At 47.4% G+C, this 22,426-nt stretch overlaps 3 protein-coding genes across 5 annotated transcripts in view; 2 read left to right on the forward strand and 1 right to left on the reverse strand.

Annotated features, from left to right (window-relative positions):
* The first annotated feature begins 85 nt into the window (after positions 1-85).
* On the forward strand, positions 86-1,163 carry LOC108031117 (coiled-coil domain-containing protein 124). The gene is made up of 2 exons (XM_017104328.3): positions 86-731; positions 797-1,163. The coding sequence occupies exons 1-2, from the start codon at positions 274-276 to the stop codon at positions 981-983; spliced, it is 645 nt and encodes a 214-aa protein (XP_016959817.1). The 5' UTR covers positions 86-273; the 3' UTR covers positions 984-1,163.
* Positions 1,164-2,336: 1,173 nt separating this feature from the next.
* Positions 2,337-13,633, forward strand: LOC108032167 (nuclear receptor coactivator 6). 2 transcript variants are annotated; one of them, XM_044090938.2, is made up of 4 exons: positions 2,646-2,655; positions 8,070-8,132; positions 8,553-11,093; positions 11,157-13,633. In XM_044090938.2, the coding sequence occupies exons 2-4, from the start codon at positions 8,076-8,078 to the stop codon at positions 13,245-13,247; spliced, it is 4,689 nt and encodes a 1,562-aa protein (XP_043946873.1). In that variant the 5' UTR covers positions 2,646-2,655; positions 8,070-8,075; the 3' UTR covers positions 13,248-13,633. The 2 variants fall into 2 exon arrangements, with proteins under 2 accessions (XP_016961510.1, XP_043946873.1); XM_017106021.3 differs by lacking the exon at positions 8,070-8,132 and having other exon boundaries at positions 2,337-2,655.
* Positions 13,634-13,849: 216 nt separating this feature from the next.
* Positions 13,850-22,426, reverse strand: part of LOC108031440 (uncharacterized) — a 50,155-nt gene continuing 41,578 nt past the window's right edge. The window contains exons 4-8 of one of the 2 annotated variants that reach the window (XM_017104870.3): positions 19,234-19,432; positions 19,084-19,169; positions 18,735-18,987; positions 16,870-18,674; positions 13,850-16,360 (exon numbers count right to left, since the gene is read on the reverse strand). In XM_017104870.3, coding sequence (XP_016960359.1) covers positions 15,529-16,360; positions 16,870-18,674; positions 18,735-18,987; positions 19,084-19,169; positions 19,234-19,432 — 3,175 coding nt within the window. In that variant the 3' untranslated portion in view covers positions 13,850-15,528. Of the gene's footprint in view, positions 16,361-16,869; positions 18,675-18,734; positions 18,991-19,083; positions 19,170-19,233; positions 19,433-22,426 lie in introns of both variants that reach the window. The other variant, XM_017104869.3, reaches the window with a different exon arrangement.

Consider the following 22,426-nt stretch of genomic DNA (forward strand, 5'->3'; position numbering starts at 1 on the left):
CATCGGCTTTTTAAAATGGCAATGCTTACATTATAAGTTTTACTTTTTACATGCTATATAAAAATGTTAGGCTGCTAACTAAAAGGGCATATATTGTCAAACAAAAAATAACAGCCTATGTCTAATTAAATATTCAAATAGAATGTAATGATTTTAGTATTACTTCACGGTGCTTTTTCGGCAACCGTGAGTGCACCAGCCCTGGTCACACTGGCTCCAAATCAATAAAAAAATAGGCAATATTTTAGGAAGGAAACCACTTTGAAGGACACAATGCCGAAGAAAATGGGAATCAATTCAAAAGCGGTGGAGGCCCGCGAGCGCAAGGAGGCCACCAAGAAAGCCACGCAGGAGAAGAAGACCAAGGAGGCGGAGGATCGCCTGTGGCACGATGACGACAAGAATCTGGCCAAGAAGCAGCAGCGCAAGGAGGAAGAGGACCGTAAGCGGGCGGAGGCAGCCAAGAGGAAGGCTGAGACCAAGGCGCTGCTCGACCAGGAGATGTCCTCCATCAATACGCAGCGCAAGCAACCGCTGGCCAAGATCAACCGCCAGCAGATTCTCGAGGAGATCGAGAAGAAGCAGCGCGTGATTGAGGCCATCAACGAGGCCAACAAACCGGCTGCCTCGCGAGTTGTGGTCCAAAACCATGTTGTTGAGGAGAACCTCAACCGATCCATGGCCGACACGGATGTGGCCTCCAACATTGACGAGGCTATTGTGGTGCTGAGGTGAGTGCTCCAGGAATAACCCTACAGCATTGATAAATTGCGATTCCTCTATCGTCTTTATATAGTATCAATGACAGCGAAGACGACAAGCATCCCGAGAAGCGAATGCGCGCCGCCTACAGGACCTTCGAATCTAACAATCTGCCCCGCATCAAGGCCGAGAATCCCTCGCTCCGCATGTCCCAGTGGAAGCAGCTGCTGATGAAGGAGTGGAACAAGTCCCCGGACAACCCCTTCAACCAGGCGCGCTGAGTGCTAAAAGGACGAATTTCACCGATCCCCCGACGAGTGTGCGTACTCTAGTGACTGTTTGCTGCCTAGCAGCAAAGACTAATCAAAAGGTTCCGAATCGCTTTTGAACTATGCGCAGAATTTAGTTTATACAAAACATTGCGGAAAAAATAAATGTATTTATTTATTTAAGCCCAGTGAGTGGAATTTGTGCTAACTGGGCAAGGACCTATAAAGAACTGACAAGTTATAACTACAATTAATTGGGGAATGCATGTTACTCAAAATATAAGTTAATTTAGTTATTTAAAAAGGAATCCCAATAATTATGATTTATTATCGAAATTTCTACTTTGAAATTAGATTCTGCGGAAATATTCTTTGTAAAGTGATTTAAAAAGAATTTAGAACGTATTCCTAAAGGTCCGAAAGTCCTTCCTAACCAAACCCTCACTTTTAAGCCACTTCAACCGATTCGTTACGCAATAAATCAATAAAATTAAAGTAAAATCCGGCAAATAAACATAGCACCGGGTACTGAGATCTGAAAGTGATTACCGACCGCTTTCCTCCGCTTATTTAATGCCCAATTTTTATTCGCCAGTGCTTCAAAGCTTTGTGGCCCTGATCCGATTCCGGTTGCGTTTGTGAATGAAGTAATTATATGTATTGCTTTGATTGCTGTTGTCGTTCCAGCGTTTTGTCCATCACTTTTTCAGCTGTGGTGCAAAATACAGAGAATAATAAGTGCTTCCGCTTTCACTGTTGCTGCTTGGAAGTTCGGTGGCGTTTTCTGAGCCAGAGCCACCAAAATATTTTATTTCGATGGTCTTTCGCACAAGTGCACGTAACATCAGCCAGTGAATGTGCGCTTAAAGTCATTAGGCACCTCCTTTTGCGCATTAAATGCGATTTTATATAAGATATTAGGGCTTAATTGAGCGATTTTCCAAATAAAAAGTTTCTAGCCTGATAGCTCCGGTGGGTCAGCTTTCGTTTGTTGTCTAGGGCCAGACTATTGAGGTGGAAGTACGTACTCAAGTTCTGGGCGGAAACTTTCCTGATCAATTAAGTCATTAAACCGCGTCGTGGGGGAACCTTTTATCTAACTTTCTTATCACCAGAACCGAAACCGTAATCGTTTTATGGCTAACCCTCGGAAGCGGCTCGCAAACGCCCGGATTGCAGTTAACCATTAAAACGTTCCACTGCAGCACACTTGATTTTTGAATTTCCACCACCAGTCAAGAGTTAACAGTGGCTGTTAACCGTTTGCAACCGCTTGGCGACGGCCACTCTTACCGGCAGTGCTTTCTTTTTAATACAAATTTCTTTTGTCGCCGCACACAAGTTCATTCAGTGCCTGGCCGTCGAAGGCAGCGGTCGCGTCGTGGTCTTCAGATACCTCAGATTCGTGAGAGAAATGCAAATACCAGAGATTCAATATTGAACGCGAGCCGAGAGAAAAGAAAAGTGTGAGACGTGTTTGGAAAATCGAATACGAATCGAATTTCGTACGGCACCGTCAACGGAAATCGCAACAACGGTAATTGTTGTGTGTGCTCGGTCGCTTTTGTACCCTGTGAGTGTGCCGGTGTGAGGTTGATTGGTTTCTCGCCCCACCAACCAATTGTGGAATACTTTGGGCCACCGGCAGCCAGGGATATCCCAGCCAGATCCAGCCAGTTTGCGGGTAAGATTTGTGGGTTAGGCGGCTAGGAATGTTCGGCGGCCATTACGGTTGCAGCTAATTAGCATGCTGCACTCGACAAAGCACAAAAAAGTAAAATGCAGCGGGCTGCCGCTGGTCACCAGCTGGAAATCAGGGCAGGCCCAGCAACCCACACGAGTTCGTGCCTTAAGTCTTTTGTTTTGCCTCTCTTTTTTCGTTTTTTTTTGTCGCCGGCCCTTGCACATTTGCAAAGCAGCAGCGGTGGCAAAAGTGGCTCATTTCTTTATGGCAGAATAATTATGTACGCAAGAGTAGCCGTTTTTGTCTTAGTCCACATCTCGCAATCTCGCAATGGCTTACTTTCCTCCCCATCAAATTCGGTTGACCTAAAAATCGTGGACTACATGCTAATTGACGTTAACTTCTTTCCGAGATACCGCATTCCACATGGGCCAAAAATTGTCAGGTTCATTGACCAACGCCGGGCGTTATGTAAAGTGCACAATAATTGAATTCTGGTAATGAATTCACACTTTGCATGGGATCCGATGGGTTGCGTGTTTGGCTGGCTGGCGGCTGACTGGTGGTCGTTATGCATTCGCGAATTATTCAATACACAGACGAGGAGATAACGAGATCAATTGGCAGGCAACCGTTAGCCAATTTATTACTTTCCCAAAAGGTCGGAGCAGCGCGTTCCCAATAGGCCGCTAAGGAGTCCGCCTGCTGATTTATAGCCATCGCCAGCGACCCAAATTGGCTCTGTACTATATGCTTGGCTATGCCGGGCCAGAGTCAGAATCAGAATCAGAATCGGAATCACAAGCAGAAACAGAACTTGGAGCCAACCCATTTACTGGATGGCACGCGCGGGCGCAGCAGTTTCCATTGCCGCAGCTATTGCAATTGCATTACCAACAACGCAGCAACCCAGCAAACAGCCAGCCAGTGAGCCAAAAAGCCAAGTGACCATAAAAGAAATGCCAGAGGCAGCAGGCCCAAACCGAATTACCTATGAGTGCACCAGCGTTCCCCTTTACCACTCGAGATGCGGCCATTTACGGGCGCCTCTTCTTGTGCCGAGGAAGTCACACTCCGCCACCAAAAGCGAACTGACAGCCTTGAAAGATTTATTGGCTGCCCAGATCGGCGACGTGCGGCGATTCTGCAAATGGGATATATCCATCGGCGAACATAGTCAATCATCGCTCGCTTATCGGCCTTATCGCGGCTCTCTGAATTGGTCTGCGGACTCAGGAGCACCTTGAGCACTTTCCTTTTTATTTGAGCACGAGCAAGTTCGGTTTTTCATTACACAGAGGAAAATATGTTCAGTAGAGATATTGCTCATTCAAAAATATATTTTAATAATAATTTACTCCTTTAGTTAATGCAGAGAAACACTGCAGTATTTTTCTCTGCACCCATAGTTTTACCTACAATCTGTCTGTCACTCCAGCTTTTCAAGTCAGCTTTTCTGTACGCTCTTTCTTCAAATCAGCACTTGAGCAGTTTCCATTTGATGGCTCGGACAGTACTTTAATAATAGCAATTCCATTGTAAAATTCATGTGTGCAGCGCATAATTTCCTCGCCTGTGCCATAAGTTGTTGTAAATTTCGACTCGCCGTCGCCGACTTCATTATAACTAATAAAATAGCAACAAATTCAAGCTTTCGGAGAGTGAGTGTGTGTGGCATTTGAAGTGCTCGGCTTGAACTTCACACTCTGGCGGCAAGCTGAAATTTCACCATTTCTCTTTGAAGAACCTGCGAATGCGTATTATTATAATTAAGATTTCAGGCACGTTGCCTTGACTTTCATTGCCATTTCTTAGACGCGGTCGGCGGCTATTTCGGTTTATTGATTTTTAGTCTTTCGGCTTTTATGCCCCCCATTTATCTTTGGCCTAACCGAAGGAATTCCGCCTGTTTTGGCCAATGGGGTTATTCATTTCTATATGCTAATCAGCACTTAGCATGTGGGCGTCACTTTCTATCTTTCCATCTTCTGCGTCGAGAGAGCGGAAATCCGATCACGGATTTCCTTGGCCTGTGATTGCTTTTGGTTCACGGGAATTCGCCCGAAATTTCGTGGGATTGCAACACTCTAGTGAGTGATTCACGCGACTTTGGCCAAGGTGTGTGCACTTGCCAGCATTTGTTAACGTTAACGCTGACGCTAACTTCGCGCGGCAGGCCGCAGAGATCATAGCCGGGATTTATGAGTGTGAGTGGTGTGGCCAAGAGCGATTACGCACCTTAAAAAGTGAAATTTCTCGTGCTGTTTGTTGCGCCTTCTCGTTTTTCGCCAGAAAGAAATGCAAATTAATTTGAATGACTAAGACGGCGGCGATTTCGGGAGTTGTAGGACCTGAGGCCATCAAAATGGAAACTGCCTAAGGTCGGGGAAATGAATGAAATGACTCTCGGCCTTACGGTGAGAAATTTTGTGGATTTGCTTAACTGATTTAACTATTAGCTTTGGAATGCACATAAGTATTGTCTTACTAATGTGAAAAGCTACAGTAAAAATACCTAAAAACCACGTTGAGGTCCTAGGCTTGGTTTATTTTGACAAGAATTATTTTAAAAAGTTATTTCTTTGTCAACCGGAATAATACATAAATTTATAAAATAATTCTTACATATTTTAGTTGATTTTTCAAATAAGCCCAAAAAGCTTGTCAAAAATAAAGTAAGTATCATAAGAATTAAATGATTTTTTTTTTTTTTATTAATCAGGAAAGAAAGTAATATCAGAAATTATAACATAAAAGACAACGCAGAAATTTCGAAATATTTTTTAGTAGCTATTTGAATATAACCGGGATATGCGGACCCATAACTTGGGTTTCCAGGCCCAAGAGCCGGCTTCGTCCACATTCAAACTGCACTCGCCACCGGCTGTTTGTCCAAAGATCGTTAACGGGGTCAGCTGAGCTACGTACACGGTTCTCCAGCCGCTTCTCTCGCAGCCGATGTTGGTTTATTTCGTGGTACCTCCTCTGGCTATTGGGTATCTGTATCTGGAATCTACTCCCTGGCTGATTCACCAAAAAAGCGAAGAAAAATAAGACAAAACGTGAGGCAGACCGGCGGGCAGGAAGGCTGGCTTCCTCGGTATTTGGAATTGGGATTACAAGTTGCCTCATACTGCGTGGAGCCAAGTGGGCAATCAAAAATTTCACTGATTTTAATTATTTTTATTTTGCGTCCTACCGTTCTGGTTTGGCTGCTTTTGCTCTTGCTTTTGCCTTGCGGTTAAAGTTGAGGCATAAATTCGGTAAGCCATAAATAATTCTCTCTGGCGCCGCAGCATATCCAGCCGCAAAAGCAAAAGCACAGCACGGCAAAGGCGAACAGCACTCAGAAGCTGAGCGAGAAATTTTTGGCTGCCAAAAGTGAAAGTTGCAGCTGCTGCTGGCCGTGCCATTGAAAGAAATAAGAAATGTAGGAAAGCAGCGAGGTGCCCCCCAAAGTCCCCTCTCCATCCCCGCGTATCTGGTTTAAAAATCAGCTTGCCGGAGACAGTTTAAAGTTGAGTCTTAGGGTCTGAGTCTGGGTTCCAGATTGGACTAATGACTCTGCTAGCTGCTCTTTGTCAACATTGCCCACGGGGGGGAATTAAAATTAAGCATTTTCGCTATTATGTGTTTCGTTTTGTCGTCGTAATTATGTTTACCACGCTTTTGATTGCCACTATTTCTGTGCCATTAAAAATTACACCTAATTGCGGTGGTTCGTAATGGACGTGCGACTTTTTCGGGGTGTCTTCCTCTAAACAGTAACACCTCGCAGCGGGGCGGTGAAGGGAAAGTTAAGGTGTTTATGCCAACATTACGGTGGGAACTTCGGGCGAAATGAGTTAATCAGCGGGAGAATTGTGTAATGTGAAAGGCAAGTGCAGCAGGGAAGTGCAATTACGCTAATCCGCAGACTACGACTTCCTTCCTTCCCCAAAATCTGGGTCAGTAATTGGGCGGAGTTCGTTGAACCTCCGACGCCTTGGAATGCCGCGTCTATAACTCGTTTCTATATAAATTTAAAATTAATTAAATTAGCACTTTCTACGCGGCAAGAAAGCCGTGCCTCACATATTGAATAATAATTACAAACAATTAGCACAGTGACCCAGATGCGTAAATTATGAAAATGAAAATGCATCCATCCAGCGATTGGCCGCCCAGAAATTCCCTCCTTCGACCACACTCATAATGGAAAGTGGCAATCAAGTGCGGCTCAAGTGTGCAATGGAACCACGTTCGCATATTCAAAGGCTTGTTGACAAGAAGTTTGTGTCTTGAGTCTTTCGTTTTCGAGCGCGTGCTCTTTCAGCAGCCAGCGATGACAGGTTTTTACTTGGCATTCGCTGTTCTACAGGAGGATGCTATGGCATGTAGCTTCTGCTTCAGCTGCTGCCCCTCTTCGGGTTGTTCTTTTTATTAGCATACTGATAAAAGCGAACTGTGGACATTATAAATGTGATGGAAAGAGCAAACAAGTTCCTAAATTGTGACCCAATTACCCAGTTAGCCAGTCTGTTGATACAAGTTCCACTTGGCCTTCTCAACGGCGGCGGCCCATGCGACGAGCCGTGCAAAATTGGCCACTGCATTTGCATAACACTTTGACTGATTTCAAATACCAGAAGAACGGAAGAAAGCACAATCGCTGGCTAATTCATTGACAATTGGAAGGAAAGTTGTGGCAGCCAAACGGGCTGCGAGATGGAGATTACTGGCAATTTCGTGTGGCACATGCCGCATGCGATCGAGAGGAAATCTAGACCATAACAATAACAGCCTCGGCAATTTCGGAGTCACCACTGGCGATTGCAATTGCACTTTCATCTGGGATTCTTGTGGCCTGGCCGCGGCTCTTTGAATAAATTTCTAAATGCCTTGATTGGCAGTCCGCTGCGATTGAGCTTATAATGCGACTTTGACATTGATGTGCCTGCTCTCCGCCGGTGAGTCAGTCATAATTAGCGCTGGGTATTTCGGCTGGGTGACATTATCGATGTATTTGATTGAATGAAAGTTGAACTGTGTTTTTGAAAGTGAATTTCTTGTCACGGCAGAAGAAGCCGCGACTCGAATCGAATCGAAAGCACTGGCGGCCCAGTCGATTTCGGCTCTTTAAGCGGTTTTATTTTTGTTGCAGCAGAATATCGAAGAGCGTTAGACAATAGGCCAAACCAAAGCCAAGACCAAGCCAAGACCAAGCCAAGTCCAAGCCAAGACCAAGCCAAGACCAAGACCATTGGTTAGGCCAGCGGCTGGCATTTGGCTCGTTTGACATAACCACCACAATGAGCCACCACGACCACAACTCCCAGACGGGTTTTCCACTCGCTGCAAAAACTGGCTGCTCACATTTGGTAAAATTTCACTTTTTCCTTTTATTTGCTCGCTGGCCGCGACTATTGCAGCAGCTTTTTATGAAAATCAAAGCAATCCCATACCGAAGCATCGCATCCAGTCACTTGTGGACCAGAGTGAGTGCCAAATTTGGCCTGCACCAGTTGTGTATAGTTAATTGTAAGCGACACTGCCACAGCCAGTCGATGTTTTGATTTTGATCTGCAATCATAACTCGAAGGCCAGCCATGGGCTCTTGGTTTTGGCCAAAGCACTTCTCGCAAAACAAAGAAGCAGACACGGTCATGTCTCAATTAAGCCAACCTACGGTGTGCCTGGTCGACTGACAAATTGCTGTCGGGACTCGAGGCAGCAACACCAGCAATCGCAAACAACTAGCTGCAATTTTCGCACCATAAATGTGGAAGCGGTCCGTTGTCAAAGCTTTTGAAGTGACAGCGGCCTTGTGCAGACTTTGAAAACAAAAGTGGTTTGGGTTTGGGCGGAAGGTCTTCGATTCAAATTAAAGATTGCTTTTTCTTTTCTCTCTTCCTCAGCCCAGCAAAATGACAGGCGGTTGCAACTTGGTGTTGCAGCTGGCACTAATTTTGCTGCTTAGCGCAGCAGCAACGTCGAGTGGGGAGTCCACCACGGAGACGCCATCGGCCCTGTTGCCCTTGGAGGCAAGACGCGCCGATGTCTCGGGCGAGGAGGATGTCATCTCCACGAGCTATGTGCTGCCCAATCAGATCTTCAACGAAGGAAAACCATACTATGCTCGACAGGATCCCGTGTCGGGTCAGCTGGACTTCAGTGCCAAGAAACCGGCGGGTATACAGCCGGAGGCCAATGAAGTGGTGGATCCCAACGAGAAGATTGTACTCAGTGGTGGCAGTTCACCCAACATACACGACTTCTTGAACCTGCCCGTTAAGTACTCCTCGTCGAAGTTTGTCTATCCTCTGGTCTCCAGTTCGTATGCCAATCTGAAATACCAGGGAAGCAACAAGAACTACATCACCAACAAGAAACCCACATCGGTGGTGGCTCCAGTCACTCCACCACCTCCAAACTATCACAGTTCGAACTATTTTACGGTGCCAACTACCAAACTTACTGCTGTGACACCCACGGCAGGAGCTTACTATCCCAGTAGCCCCAGCACTACCAGCAGCACGAGTACCTCCACGTCCACCACTACAACCACCACCACCACCACTACTCGGGGAACCAGGAGACCAGTTAGCACCACCACAACCACGGAGGCCACGAGTCCGGTGGCCAAGTATACCACCACCTCCCGACGACCCATTCCCTTGCAGACGGTCTCCACCACGCAGCAACCCCCAAGGACCAGCACCACCCGCAAGAAGTTTGTGCCGACCAAGAAGTACAGCCCCACAGTGCCCAGCACCAGTCAGGTTCCGGGGAAGCCATCGCCCAGGCCCACGCCCAGCAGCAGCGACGTGGCCCTCACCACCCACCATGCCACTCCCCAGGCGGCCATCTTCCCCACTGAGCCCTCGACAACCACCAAGATGTACACCACCTCGAGCACAAGTCCACCTGTGGTGTTCACAGAAGGTCCCACTCCCCCACCCGCCTTCAGTCCCATTCCGGGAACTGGTATTCCCAACCTGGATCCCGCCGATGTTTACCACACGCTGGGGCAGAAGAACACGCAGGCCGAGGAGCAGCAGCAGCAGCAGTTTGAGAAGCAGCAGCTAATGCAGCAGCAACAGCAAATACAGCATCAGCAATATCAGGAGCAGCAGCAACAGCTATACCAACAGCAGCAATATCAGCTGCAGTTGGAGAAGCAGCAACTGGAAAAGCAAAAGCATCCATACCAGCAGCAACTGGAAAAGCAACAGCAACTTCAGCAGCAGCAGCAGCAGCAACAGCAGCAGCATCAACAACAGCAACAACAGCAGCAGCACCACCAGCAGCAGCAGCAGCAACATCAGCCTCAACCGCCAACTCAGCAACAGCAGCCCACTCCTCCCAAAACCCCCATGACCCTCAGTGATATATTTAACAGCCTGGCGGAGGAAGAATCCAATGTGGCCCAAAACTACCAGCAAAATCAGGGATTCGATGCCCAGGGTAATCTCATCCAACCCATTGCACCATCAAAGCCATCGCCTTTCGCCATGCAACAACCAGGAGCTCAGCAGCCAGGATCACAGCATCCAGGAGCTCAGCAACCCGGATCACAGCAGCGACCCAATCCCAACGAGCAGAAGGTGATTTCTGGCAGTCAGGAGAACTACAGCAACGAGTACGTTTCCTACCAAGTGCAGCAGCCCAACATGATGCAATACCGACCTGTGCCTGGCCAGATCAACAACGTGGTCATCTCACCTGGACAGCAATCAGCCTCCTTTGTTCTGGGCAGTCAGGTGCAACAGGTTAGTGTGGGTCACCCAAGCATGGAGAAGGAGCCTCTATTCGCCAAGGATACCCCTGGAGTGCAATATGGTCAGGTGATCAACGAAGATATTGGCAACATCAAGCGACCTCTCAAGGAAACAGTGCCCCAGCCGCCGAACTACCAACAGATGCCCAGCATGCAGCAGAACTCCAACTTCCATCAGAACGGAAATGTGGCCACTTCGGGAGGCCCTGGAACGGTCTCCTACCAAGAACCACCACCAGAGGCACCTAGTCCCTATCAGCAGTTGCCCCTCATTGGTTCTAACAAGAGGCCTTCTAAGAAACCAGTGGCCAAGCCGGAGCAACCTCCACATCCCGCCTACCCACCACAATTACCACAGACTTCAACGCCACCCCAAATGCAGCCCACGCCACCAGCTGTGATGCAGGGCGAAGACACCAAGGAGCTGCTGGTCTCCACCAACATTCGGTTCCCCGCCCAGGGAGAGGAGTCGCTGGAAATGTCCTCCTCCGCTGTTATGCAAGGTCCTCCGACAGGTCCCCAAATCAATGGTCATGCTCATCCCCTAAGCCTGCAGCAAATTCAGAATTCCAATCCGGTTGTCTTCCCCAAGGGCAAGGATGAAGTAGCTCCCGGCAGCGCCAATGTGCAGATCCAGCAGCATGAAGTGCTCAACCTGAGCCAGCAGAAACCACCATTGGTAAGTCTGTTATTAAGGAGTAAATAAGAAAAGAACTTTAACTTAACCCATTTTCATCCTTAGAAATTCCCTGCCCAGCAGCCAGGACTTGGCGAGCTACCTTCGCTGGACATGGAGCCACCACCGCGTTATCCCACTACCTTGCCCGTGCCCCAGGCACCTCCAACTCCTGGCAAGCGTCCGATGGGACCATCACCTCAGTCTAACTTCTATAACGAGTTCAATAGGAAGCCCCAGAATGGACCACGTCCCAGCAACCTGCCCAACATTTTACCACAGTTCCGTCCAAATGCCAAGATCTCCAGTGGACATCCTCCCAACTTGAAGCAGGAACCTGGCAACATCCGTCTGCCCCAGCAAGGAGGCCCTGGTCCCAAACGTCCCTACAATCCCTCAGTGCCTCCCCAGTTTGCCCATCGCCGTCAGCCACTGCATCAACAGCAGCAGCAGATGATGCAGAAGCGTTATCCCATGAACCGCATCTCGGAGTACCCCGTGGGTCCGAGTCCAGGAGGAGGTGATGTCAACAGGCGGGTTTACAGACTGCCCCCATATGGAGGTCAGAACATGCCCTACCACCCCGATCACATGTATCCCCGTCGTCCCCATGGTCCTGGTCCACTGAGATCCGTTGATGGCTATCCGGCCGAGCGACATGCTCCCTCAGCGGAACCCTACAAGACCATTGATGCCGAGGCAGCCGCCGATTTTGAGGAGGAGGATTTGGTGATCAACGATCCGCCACAGCCAGTAACTCCCGGCAAGGATCGCAAGGGAGTGGAGGACACCAAACTGGAGCCAGTGGTCACCCTGCAAATGCTGCAGTCCCAGAAAAAGGCTGTCAGCCTGCCCGGCGAGGATACGGGTGCCGGAGAGATCCAGGTCACAGCCGACAACGATCCCCAGGAGGCTGAGGCCTCTAAGCTCAGTCAGCAAAAACTTGATCCCAGCGGAATGTACGTGGTCTTTCCAATGAAGGGTGCGGAAAAAGCTCAGGCAGAGGGAGAAGCTCCTTCTGCCCCGGCGGAATATCAGAACACCCCTTTCTCCGTGATCCGTGATCAGCCCCAGGAACCGATCCTTAAGAACAAGAAGCCTCAGTCGCTGCAGCAGCAAAACAAAGTGCAGACGGTGCCGAAGGAGAAGTTTCCCTATCCCATAGAGAAGCCAGACCCATCTTACTCAGAGCTCCACCCCGATGCGCAGCCTGGTGTTTCAGGAGTACTGGTAGCTCCAAGGATCATTACCGGAGCTTTGGGCACCGGCACCGAAACTCCCATTGCCATTGCCTACACGCCCACTGAACCGAATCCATTCCGTCACGAACAGGGACAGAAGTTCTCCAACATCAACCTGGCCACCTCGGTGATCAATGAGATCCGTCAGGACACCCAAACTGAGGAGGGTCTGAGTAGCGACTTCGATCTGCGCGGTCAGAATTTCGAGAAGGACTTTATGGCTCCATTTTATCCAAGCGTGAGCCTAGGTGGTGGCGCCAGTGGAGCTGCAGCAATAAATCCCGCAGCGCCTAGTAACTGGAACATTGTGCCCTCCACCACGGACCAGGCGATCTACGAGAAAAACAACATCAACCGAGCTGATGTGGAGACCACGGAAGAAAAGAAAGCGGAGGAGGAGCAGCCCACAGCCAGTCCGTTGACAGCGGAGAAGCCCTCCGAGATGGACAGCTTCCAGCCACAACTTCAGGGTGGCTTCAAGCCCATCTATCCACCGGGTTACATGCATGTGGAGCAAGTGGAACAGGAGAAGATCGCAGGTGCCAAGAATGCGGCCCAGGATCAGCCAATCGCAATGGCTCTGGTGGGCACCACAGCAAAGCCTTTGACTTCATCATCGCCAGTCAGTAGCAGTAGCAGTTCCACATCAACATCCTCCAGCACCTCCACAACCTCAACGACTCACCAGCCTGGAATAACCAAGGCGGATGCCTCTTTGGCCACCACCAAGGCGCCGGTGGTCAGTACGAAGCCCACGCAGCGCAAGAAGACCACTTTTGAGACCAGTCTGGCGGCACTGCTGTTCGGGGACGATGACGAGGAGGATGGAGCACGCAAGTCCGCGGAACTGCCCAAGGCCCAGGCTGGTCCCAGGAATGTGCCACGCATGGGTCCCCGGAGTCTGACGCTGAGCTAAGCAGTTGGGACGAGCCCCCAAAACTAGTATAGACCAATTTTAGTTTGTATTATTTATTCAAAGTTTATGAGACAGCAGGGATAAGCCCCGCTTAGAGGTAGACCATGTGGTAATCTAGTTCTGTTCTACAGCTTATAGTTCGTAAGCTCACCATCCAGATAAATAGACCATCGCCTCCAACGAGCCAACCCCACAATCCCAGCGACTTTTGCGAGTCTGATTTGAAATGCGAGTGATGTGAACTTTCTCATTGGACTCCCGAATCGTCGGAAATGAGATAAAAGCTTTTTGTATTCAATTTAACACAAACCCTAAAATAGTACTCACAATTTACCAGATTATTGTACCATAGAAAACCATGCAAATAAATATAATTTTGATATGATAGCCCTGATAAATCTTTTTCAAGAAAAGGGTGTATTTTGTTTTTCTCCTAATTCTTTTCTTCCAAAACTTTTTTCAAAACGATGATTTTTTACATGACCAAAAGATCATGTAAATAAATATTTCCTTGCATACTTTTTGGCTCTACCTTTAAAGAAGATATAGCAGTTTGTAGTTCCGACCCTGGTAAAGGGCTCCGAGATAGATCAAAGCGCTAGTTTTACTATATCAGTATCTTTATTATACGAGTACAATAATTCAGTTTACAGTTTTACAAAATTATTTGTTTGCTGACAGGTTTTCGTTCTTCGAATTAAGATTTACTTTGTTTTAACTTCTGTTAAAAGCCGAAACTAATTTCGTTCATGTGTCTGGGATGGACTGCGATTTCAATGTTGATAATAATATATATATAATACTTATTCATGATCGACCCAGGTCGGTAAGTGCATTAAAATATTTGATTGGCAACCGGAAATGAATTTTAAATTCATGATTCTCTAATGTTTGGCTTTATTAGAACCCATTAACAAGACGATGCAATGAGGTTGACGTGTTATGCTCAAATGGACGACTTACATTTCTTAACAATCTTTACTATACTGCTGATTCTTATGTACACAATTCGTACTTTATTTACAGCTGCCACGGAAGTCTCAATTATCTTAATACAATTTTCTGTTGAACAGTGTCTAAGTTGGTAAAGTAAGATGCTTCAGTTGGAGCCATTACTTTCTAATGAATTCTTGATAAATATTCAATTTTCGGATATATTTTCCTATAATCGGTAAAATGGAAACTACTAGCCAATTGAAAAACGATGGCTCAGTCTTCGCCTTGCTCTTTCAATACGTGTAATAATTGAAGTATAATTGCAGCCGAATTGCATTAATCGTATATGTAAGTTCAATTCTAAAGGACACACAATAAATAAGTAAAACAATAAGTCATGTCCCATAATACATTTTTCATAAAATCTGAAATCAGCCAATCTATGATATTGATCTGCTGGGTTTAATGTATACGTATGTATTTATTTGTAATGCAGATACTACAACTAAAGTCCTAAGTCGCGGTTAAACCAATCGGGATTGGCCAATGATAAATGGTCTTCCATCTCGATCTGATCCGGGATCATCTGTACAATTTTCGAGGGGAAAGTCCAAGTCTTAAAACCTCAAGTTGATAAGTCTACATCGATATTTAACTTTGACCTTATGTGGTAGTTAATGGTTACAGGTAAAATGTATGTATTGCAATATGCCATTTTATGTGTATATGTATGTATATTTGTATTTAAACATAATCTTTTTATACAGAGTTTAAACACAATCAAATAAATAGCGCGTTAAATTTAATAATATATGTTAATGTATTTATAAAGAACAGCTAGGCCATTTCGTAGTTTTCCAGCGACAGGTTTAATTATTAAGAATAAATACTTCCATGATTGGTTTCTGAATAATCGCTAATTTAGCATAATATATGTAGCGATGTAAATTTGAAGGACTAGGAACCAGTACGACATATGATTATGTTTATAAATGGTAATTAGATACAATTTTTCAACTAATACAAACGAAATTGATTCTCTTATTGTAAAGGGCATGCTTAATTTTTAGTAGAACATTTTGGCTTATTTGCAATTGCGCTCTATACACAGGACATAAGGAAATTATTTATAAACTTATAAATTAAACTTGTAGGCATCGGAAACTATCCAAGTTTTGTGGGCAAACTAAGTTGCGATTATTTTTGTATTATCAAGTGGTACTGCCAGGTATAAAGGAATCGGATATGGAGGATACAAATCTCACAGAATCTAACTAAGTCTTAAGGCGACTGAACAAATAAATTAAATGTGAATCAGGTCTGGGTTTCCGTAACACAATCTCTGCTAGCCGCCCTGCTGTTGCTTCTTTTTGTCGAATATGGGAAGCTTGGACTTGACCGCACCCTCGCACACCATCATCCTTTGCTGCGCTGGCTTCTTGTCCAGATCGAAGCACAGGGCATCCGCGTTCAGGTGCCGCTTGAAATCCGAGTAGCGGCGCGACTCGTACGAGAGGTAGTTGGATCCCAGTGCCGAGGCAGCCACTGCAGCGGCCACAGTGCCGTTTCCATTGCGATGGTGCACCGAGGGCGGCGAGGAGTCTTGTCGCTTCCGCTCAAAGTACTCCACTATCTTGGCAATCTGAGCTGATCTCGTACTGGGCAGTGCCGTAAAGGAGCGGTCGTCCCATAGCAGGGAATCGGATCCCGCCAAGCTGCTTATGTCATCGGAGCTGTCGGTGTAGATGGACGAGGTGCGGTTCTTACAGTACAACAGTTGATTCGTTGCAAATGGACTGCGCTGCAGAAGCGTATGGATCTCCGAGTCTAGGGCCAGCCGATTGATCAGGCCCGCCGTGGCCGCCATTTGGGAATCACTGCCGTTTCCGCTGATTAACGCATGATGACAGGTGTATCTTCGCTGGTGGGTGGGCCGCGTAGCCACCATATCTGCGTCCAGATCATCCATGGAGTCAAGCGCTGTGGACGATGAGGTATTTCCCCCGATCACGGCCGGATCGTTGTCGATCAGCAGCACAGACGATGAAGTCGAGGATGTGTCGTTGAGCAGGTGGCTTTGCTGTTGCTGTTGGGCAGCAGCAGCGGCAGCAGTTACGGCGGCATTCGATGTTGAGGTGGCGTAGTAGCAGCAGCGACACAGACTCGCAAGTTTATCGCTGAAAGATAAGATATGCAATCAGTAAATGACAATCAAGGATACAAATACAGGGCCCTTCTTACGGTAACATTAACATTAGACAAACATTTTAATAGCTTTCTCAATGCTCTATGGCTTTGTAATGAATATCGACTAATAATATGGTTGTACACAAATACCACGTCAAACTTGAGATACTTAAGAAATAAGTGACTTTTATGATAGCGTGATTTTGTATGCTTTCAGCGAAATAAGTCACTTACGTTGCTTGTGCATTTGGGGCTCGATTTTTATACCATGGCTGTGTTTAACCTGGGATATGCCGAAATAATTACTTGGTATATATTCAACATTTTAGGATATCAAAGTTTTTATCGGTATAAGACATGCAGTTTTAAGTTCTGGTTTATATTTACAACTAGTTTACAAATCAAATCGAAATCCAACATGTTTAGACACTAAATCTCTTTTCTAATCATTCACAGAAGTACAACATACGTTAAGTTTAATAAGATCCCATGTACTCACTTGATTTCACTATCTGCGCTGGCACATGCATCGAGCATTAACTGCGTCTTCAACTTTTCGTAGCAGCAATTACTACTGTTGCCCCCGCCGCCGCAACCAAACCCCAACGACCCGATACCGTTCAGTTGTCGTCCAAAGCTGTTGTTGGTTATCGCTGCATCTGACTCCTCGTTGAAGCACGAGAAGAACCCACTTTCTATGGAGTCCCGTCTCGTGAGGTTCGTCTTCAAGGGGAGCTGCTCACACGAGTTCTTCAGCTCACTTAGATCGCAGGTATTCTTCAGTTCGTCGAGCTCGAGGTCGGTGCACGACGACACGGAAGCCGGGGTTTCCACCAACCTTGCTGAGCAGCCGGACATGGGAGTGGGTGACGCCAGGGCCGTGGCGGCTGCACCGCAACTCGTTTGGTCTTTGGATTTCTTGGCGCTTTCAGTCAGATCCTCGCAGGAATTGGACGCACCCGCTGAGGCAGTCAATGTGATGGTGGATGCGCTCGATTTAAGCAGAGCTGTACTTTCAAATTCACTGGTGCTGGTGCTTTTCATGCTGGTGCCATTGGGACCACGAAAAAGGGGATGTGTGTACAAGGAATTCGCACGGTACTTTCGAGCCGTAGGGACGGTGGCCGGACGCACAGCACTGTCATCACTGCTGGACTCCGCGTCCGCACAGTTGCCGCCGCCATCGGGATCCTCCCCTTCCGAGTTGCAATCATCGCAGTCATCCTCATCCGCTGGCAATGGTGTTGCTGGTGATGGCGCATTCGCACTGGTAACTGGAGGAGCAGCATTGCTGATCCGCTGCGGTAGCCGGAGCTCAATGGCGCTGTACTTGCGCGTCATATGCGGCGACACTGGCAAACTCTTTGGTTCACTGGGCGTCGCTGACGTTGCCGCTGCAGCAGGTTTTCCTGCTGCCGCCTCATCCGTACTCGCTGCTCCTCCCTGGCCTACCACCTTGCTTTGCATGGCTGCCAGCTCCTTAAAGAAAGGCGCCAGCGTCTCAAAGCATGAGCTGAACAGATCTCCCACTCCTGCTGCATAGGTTTTTGGATTGGCGTCTAGGATCTTCTTAACGCCTCGCAGCTGCGCCAGCGCTTCGAACGGATTAGGTTTGGAGCCGTTATGATCCTTTTCAGAAGTAGGCTTGTACTGTGGATCCTTCAGACACATCGTTTCGCCCACTTTGCGCAGCGTAAGAACCGCGGGAACAGGCTGAGGAAGTGGCGGCGGTTCTGGAATAGCCGTGGCGGGCAATTGAACGGAAGCCAGCTGCCTGGGCGGCGTCGGTGAGTGGGTGGAGGATCGCTGGCGCTGCATTTGATGACATCGCGCCTTGTCACTGGGCGACGTGTGCATGGGAAAGTGGATGATGTTCTCGCTCAGCGAGCGCCGGTGCAGCAGGATCTCGGCTTCCAGTTTCTGGGTGGCTCGTCGCACTCTAGACTTCAGTATGTGATCATCGAAGCCATTGCTTCCGGCGGATCCATTTGGTGTGCCCGGCAGCGCAGCCGATGCGGACTTTTTACTCGGGAATCGAAAGCCGTCCTCATCCACTTCTCTCAGATGGCGAGGCGTTAGAGTGCCCGCTGGAGCAGTACAAATAGTGGCCACCGTGAGTGCTGTGGCCCGCGGAGTTACATTCATCGCGACATTCTCCGAATCGCTGCCTCCTGGTGAGCAGTTGATCAGCTCCAGGGAGCTTAGTGGGCTCGCCCCCGTCGACGACTCGTGCTCGTACTTCTCCAGCAGCAGAGTCAACTTTTTGGTGCAATCGTGGAAAGTGGGCCGGCTCTTAGCATCGTACTGTAAGTAATTTACAGGATCAGATATATTTTCCTGAACTGATGACAGGCCAAAACTTACCACACAGCAGTAAAAGGCCAGGCGTAGAAACACAGGGGGTGTATCCATGGGACACAGCTCGACAAATGCCAGATAGTCCAGGCCAAACGACGCAGTGCGGGGCATCAAATCCGGATCCGCTTCGATGCGGGCTATGATCTCGCACTGAATAATGCCGAATGAGAAGACATCGCTCGTCTGGTCGTACCACTGACCCTTCAGACATTCCGGACTAACCCAATACGGTGAGCCGACGGTCTCCAGGCGTGATTTTCTACTGCAAGCAAGCCCAGTTGAGGATTAGTTTGTGAATATTTAAATTATATTTGAATTTTATCTGATATTTTGGTTTACACCAGGGTACACTTACGATTTGACTGGTATCTTTGCGGCTAGACCAAAGTCACCCACAACGGCTTCATACTGATCGTTGGCCAGATTGCGTATAAGTACATTCTGAAACGAGATGGGGGATTAGGACGGAAGCTCATTGGCATTCTGGATAGGGTAGCACACTCACCTTGCTCGTCAGATCCCTGTGGAAGATGCCCGCGTCGTGGACGTAGGACATGCCGCGCGCTATACCCAGCGCCAGTCTTATCTTCTGCGTGGCGCTGAGCACCACCTCCTTGTTGGCCAACAGCTGCTCCAGGGAGCCGCCGTTGATGTACTCGGTCAGGGCGTGCAGTTGGCCCTCCTGCACGCAGACGCCCATGAAGCTAAAACGGAAAAAAGGAATCCAGCACGTCAGTTAAAGTTTGCCCCTGCATTGCAACTAAACTATTCGGAGTGGCCCGAATAAGTTTCACTTTCAGTCACACAACTTGACGGGCACTGCAACTCCCCAGAGCCCAGATTTCTTATCGCCGGTCGACATGCAATCGGCCACCCCCCACTGACTGTTTGCATTGTTTCAGCCTTGATTCCGATGCACAGCGAAATTGTAATTCGAAGCCCCGATGCGGCAGGAGCACGCAACGAAAAGAGAAAGTTTTCCCTCGACTGGACACCCAGCTCCTTGGAAAAGATGGGGAGATGGCATACCATCTTCTAGGATTTGCAGAACAAAGGAACCACTTCCTGGGCACTCATCTCCGCTTCCTGTTCAGACAATGTCAATGACTCCTAAGCCTAAGGAGCTCACCAGCCACTGATACTGACTCATTCCCGGAGGGGGACAAGCTGAGGTCACCGCCAGCAGGCTTGGGAACCGGAACTGTAAGCTTATTAAGAAAGTGGCAACCCATGCGTCTGCGTTCTGCCAACTCCTTCACACCGAACAGAATGTGCAGTCAGGTAAAAAAGGTTAAATGCCGCCAGACAGGGCTGACAACGATGCTCCGAGGTGACAATGAACTTTCGTTCAAGTACGAGGCCAGGACAGGTTGCATCATCCTATGGATACCCTGATAAGATGTTATGCAAAGCAAAGGAAGGAAAACCTTTCTTACAAATTGGTTAAGAATTCATTTACGAAATTGAAGGGTTCAAACTAAAGATGGTACATCATGCTGACATATACTGAATGAAATATAAGTAGACCACAATATTGCCAACCGACTGGAGCATGTGACTCAGGTCCCGTGCAGGTGTTCAATATAAGGTTCACTTTGATAAGGGTTTCGTTTCAAATTCGTCTTTTGTCAAATGGTCTAATCGGGCGTTCAGGCACTATCACCGCACATGCTCCATTTTGGCGCACAAATCGCTTGCCAAATTGTTGGTAACTCTGAGGCGTGTGCCATATAAGCTTTATCGTTCGTCATGCTGCCGTGCGATTCTTCTTTAAGCTATATGTACTGTAGCTAAGTTGTATAAGGGCCGCCAAGTGGCATTTGAAAAGTTTGATTTAGGTTTGTGTGGCCGATTGGGCCATTAATTTTCTCTTATAGTTCAAATTAATTTTATTAACCTAGCCGCAGAGCATCAGATCCTTAATAAATTTAGCAAACGTTGTGGAGGGCGCAAGTAATTGCTTTGAGCACGCAACCTGTCACCCCAGGAACAGACACCTTTCCGTCAGGCTGTCAATAAAGCGCAGGACAGGGTCTCCAGGGTGCGACTGGGTCCCTGACGTAAGGGCAAGGGCAATCAAATGTGGCGGCCAACCCCGGCACCTCATAACACCAGGACTCGGGGTCTCAACGCATTAATGTATGCGTTGTAAAAGGGGTTGGCCTAGACCACCAGTTGAATCCATCCAGAGGCCCTTTGCCGGCGTCTAATGACTTGCGTGACATGCGGCATTAGGAATCACAGCAGCCCGATTGAATCATCAGCGCCCTTAGTGGAGCTTAATGGAAATCTGTCTGGTCACTGGCTTTTCGGTAATCAAACGTTTACCTTGATTTAGGGATAATACAGTAGAACCCATGCCAAAGGAACTGCTCATTTAAATCCATTAACAAAATAAAGTAAAAATTTTCCCTTTTAAGTAACTGAAATATGGGAAAAATAGTAATCTTAAAAAAAGCATCTACAAATGTTGTAAACCAAATATAGTACAACATATACAACATGAACCGGCCTTGTGCATTAAAAATAAACTAATAAGTACTGACTGATAATAAATATATTTCAAATATTTCCTAAAACTCTCAACTCAACTCTTATTTAAATTACAAATTAGTATAAAATTCTTGATTTATTGAAAATGACTTTCCCAATTTTTTCATTATATTATTGCTTTGAGTCTTAATCCTATAGAAGCCTGAATTTCTTGGTTTTATAAAATTCTAACCATGGAGATCTGACTTTATTTACGTACACAAAACGTTATTATGCTGCATAAAAAATAATGAAAATGTCTTGGGCAAGGGGCATGACCCTTTTGAGATTCATGATAGATGCCACGCCAGTGTGTGGCAGACACATTTCAGCCCTTCAGACAGCCCAAGGGCTCGGCTCAGCGCGGATCCGAAATGAAGTTATCACAAAGGCGAGACAACAACTCGTCGATCCCAGGTGTTGAAGGCGATGATGATGGCAGGGGACCAGGCCCAGGCCCAGGCCCGGGTTCACTTCCAAGGCCCGAGGGTTTCTGTCTGCCGCACATCCTCTCTGCCAAGACACACAGCTCCACCTCCACCTCTGAGCTCTGCCTCCTTCCACTTTATGCCGCCTCGTGACCGTGGGTGCAGCAGGCAGCACTTCCATTTGCATGACCATCGCCGGGATTTACGGTTCTAATTCAATTTATTTCCCTGCGTGATACACGATTAGCGCCCCGAGAGAGTGCCCCGGCCCATCCCAATCCCCGTGTCCCAATGCCCTTTTCCTGCCCATTAGCGGCTTACATTAAGAGGATTTGCCTGCAGTTAACACCTTTAATGTGCGCTTTAAGCCGTTCTCAACTCAACGGGGCTTTGAGGAAGAGATCTGTTGACAGAAAGGATTGCATTTGGTTAGCATTTGATGGAAAGGTACTGAAGTCAAGGGGCTCCAGAAAAGGAAACGCAATATGAATGCGGCCATTATCGACAAAGGTTTGATTGCCAAAAGTACTTTGTTAATTGGGCAATTAATTTATAACGCATTCGTTATTTTCGGTACCGCAAACACATTAATAAATTATCGAAAGCGAAAACAAAGCAGTGGGCGTGGCCAGACATAAAGAAGCCAGTTCGTCGACTTCAAATTGGCTGGAAGCGCAAAACAGTAGGAGAAGAAAGGAGGAGGAGGCGGAGATCCCGGCAAAGGTGTCTCTATAGCCA

The sequence above is a fragment of the Drosophila biarmipes genome, chromosome 3R (genome assembly GCF_025231255.1).
Source record: "Drosophila biarmipes strain raj3 chromosome 3R, RU_DBia_V1.1, whole genome shotgun sequence".
In the NCBI taxonomy this organism is placed as follows: Eukaryota; Metazoa; Arthropoda; class Insecta; order Diptera; family Drosophilidae; genus Drosophila; species Drosophila biarmipes.

What these genes read in the sequence shown, in the direction of transcription:
- LOC108031117 (XM_017104328.3), top strand. Translation starts at nt 274, where the DNA reads ATGCCGAAGAAAATGGGAATCAATTCAAAAGCGGTGGAGGCCCGCGAG. An exon ending in GAGGCTATTGTGGTGCTGAG is followed by an intron (nt 732 to 796) that starts GTGAGTGCTCCA and finishes GTCTTTATATAG; the next exon opens with TATCAATGACAGCGAAGACG.
- LOC108032167 (XM_044090938.2), top strand. Translation starts at nt 8,076, where the DNA reads ATGAAAATCAAAGCAATCCCATACCGAAGCATCGCATCCAGTCACTTG. An exon ending in CCAGTCACTTGTGGACCAGA is followed by an intron (nt 8,133 to 8,552) that starts GTGAGTGCCAAA and finishes TCTCTTCCTCAG; the next exon opens with CCCAGCAAAATGACAGGCGG. An exon ending in GCCAGCAGAAACCACCATTG is followed by an intron (nt 11,094 to 11,156) that starts GTAAGTCTGTTA and finishes TTTCATCCTTAG; the next exon opens with AAATTCCCTGCCCAGCAGCC.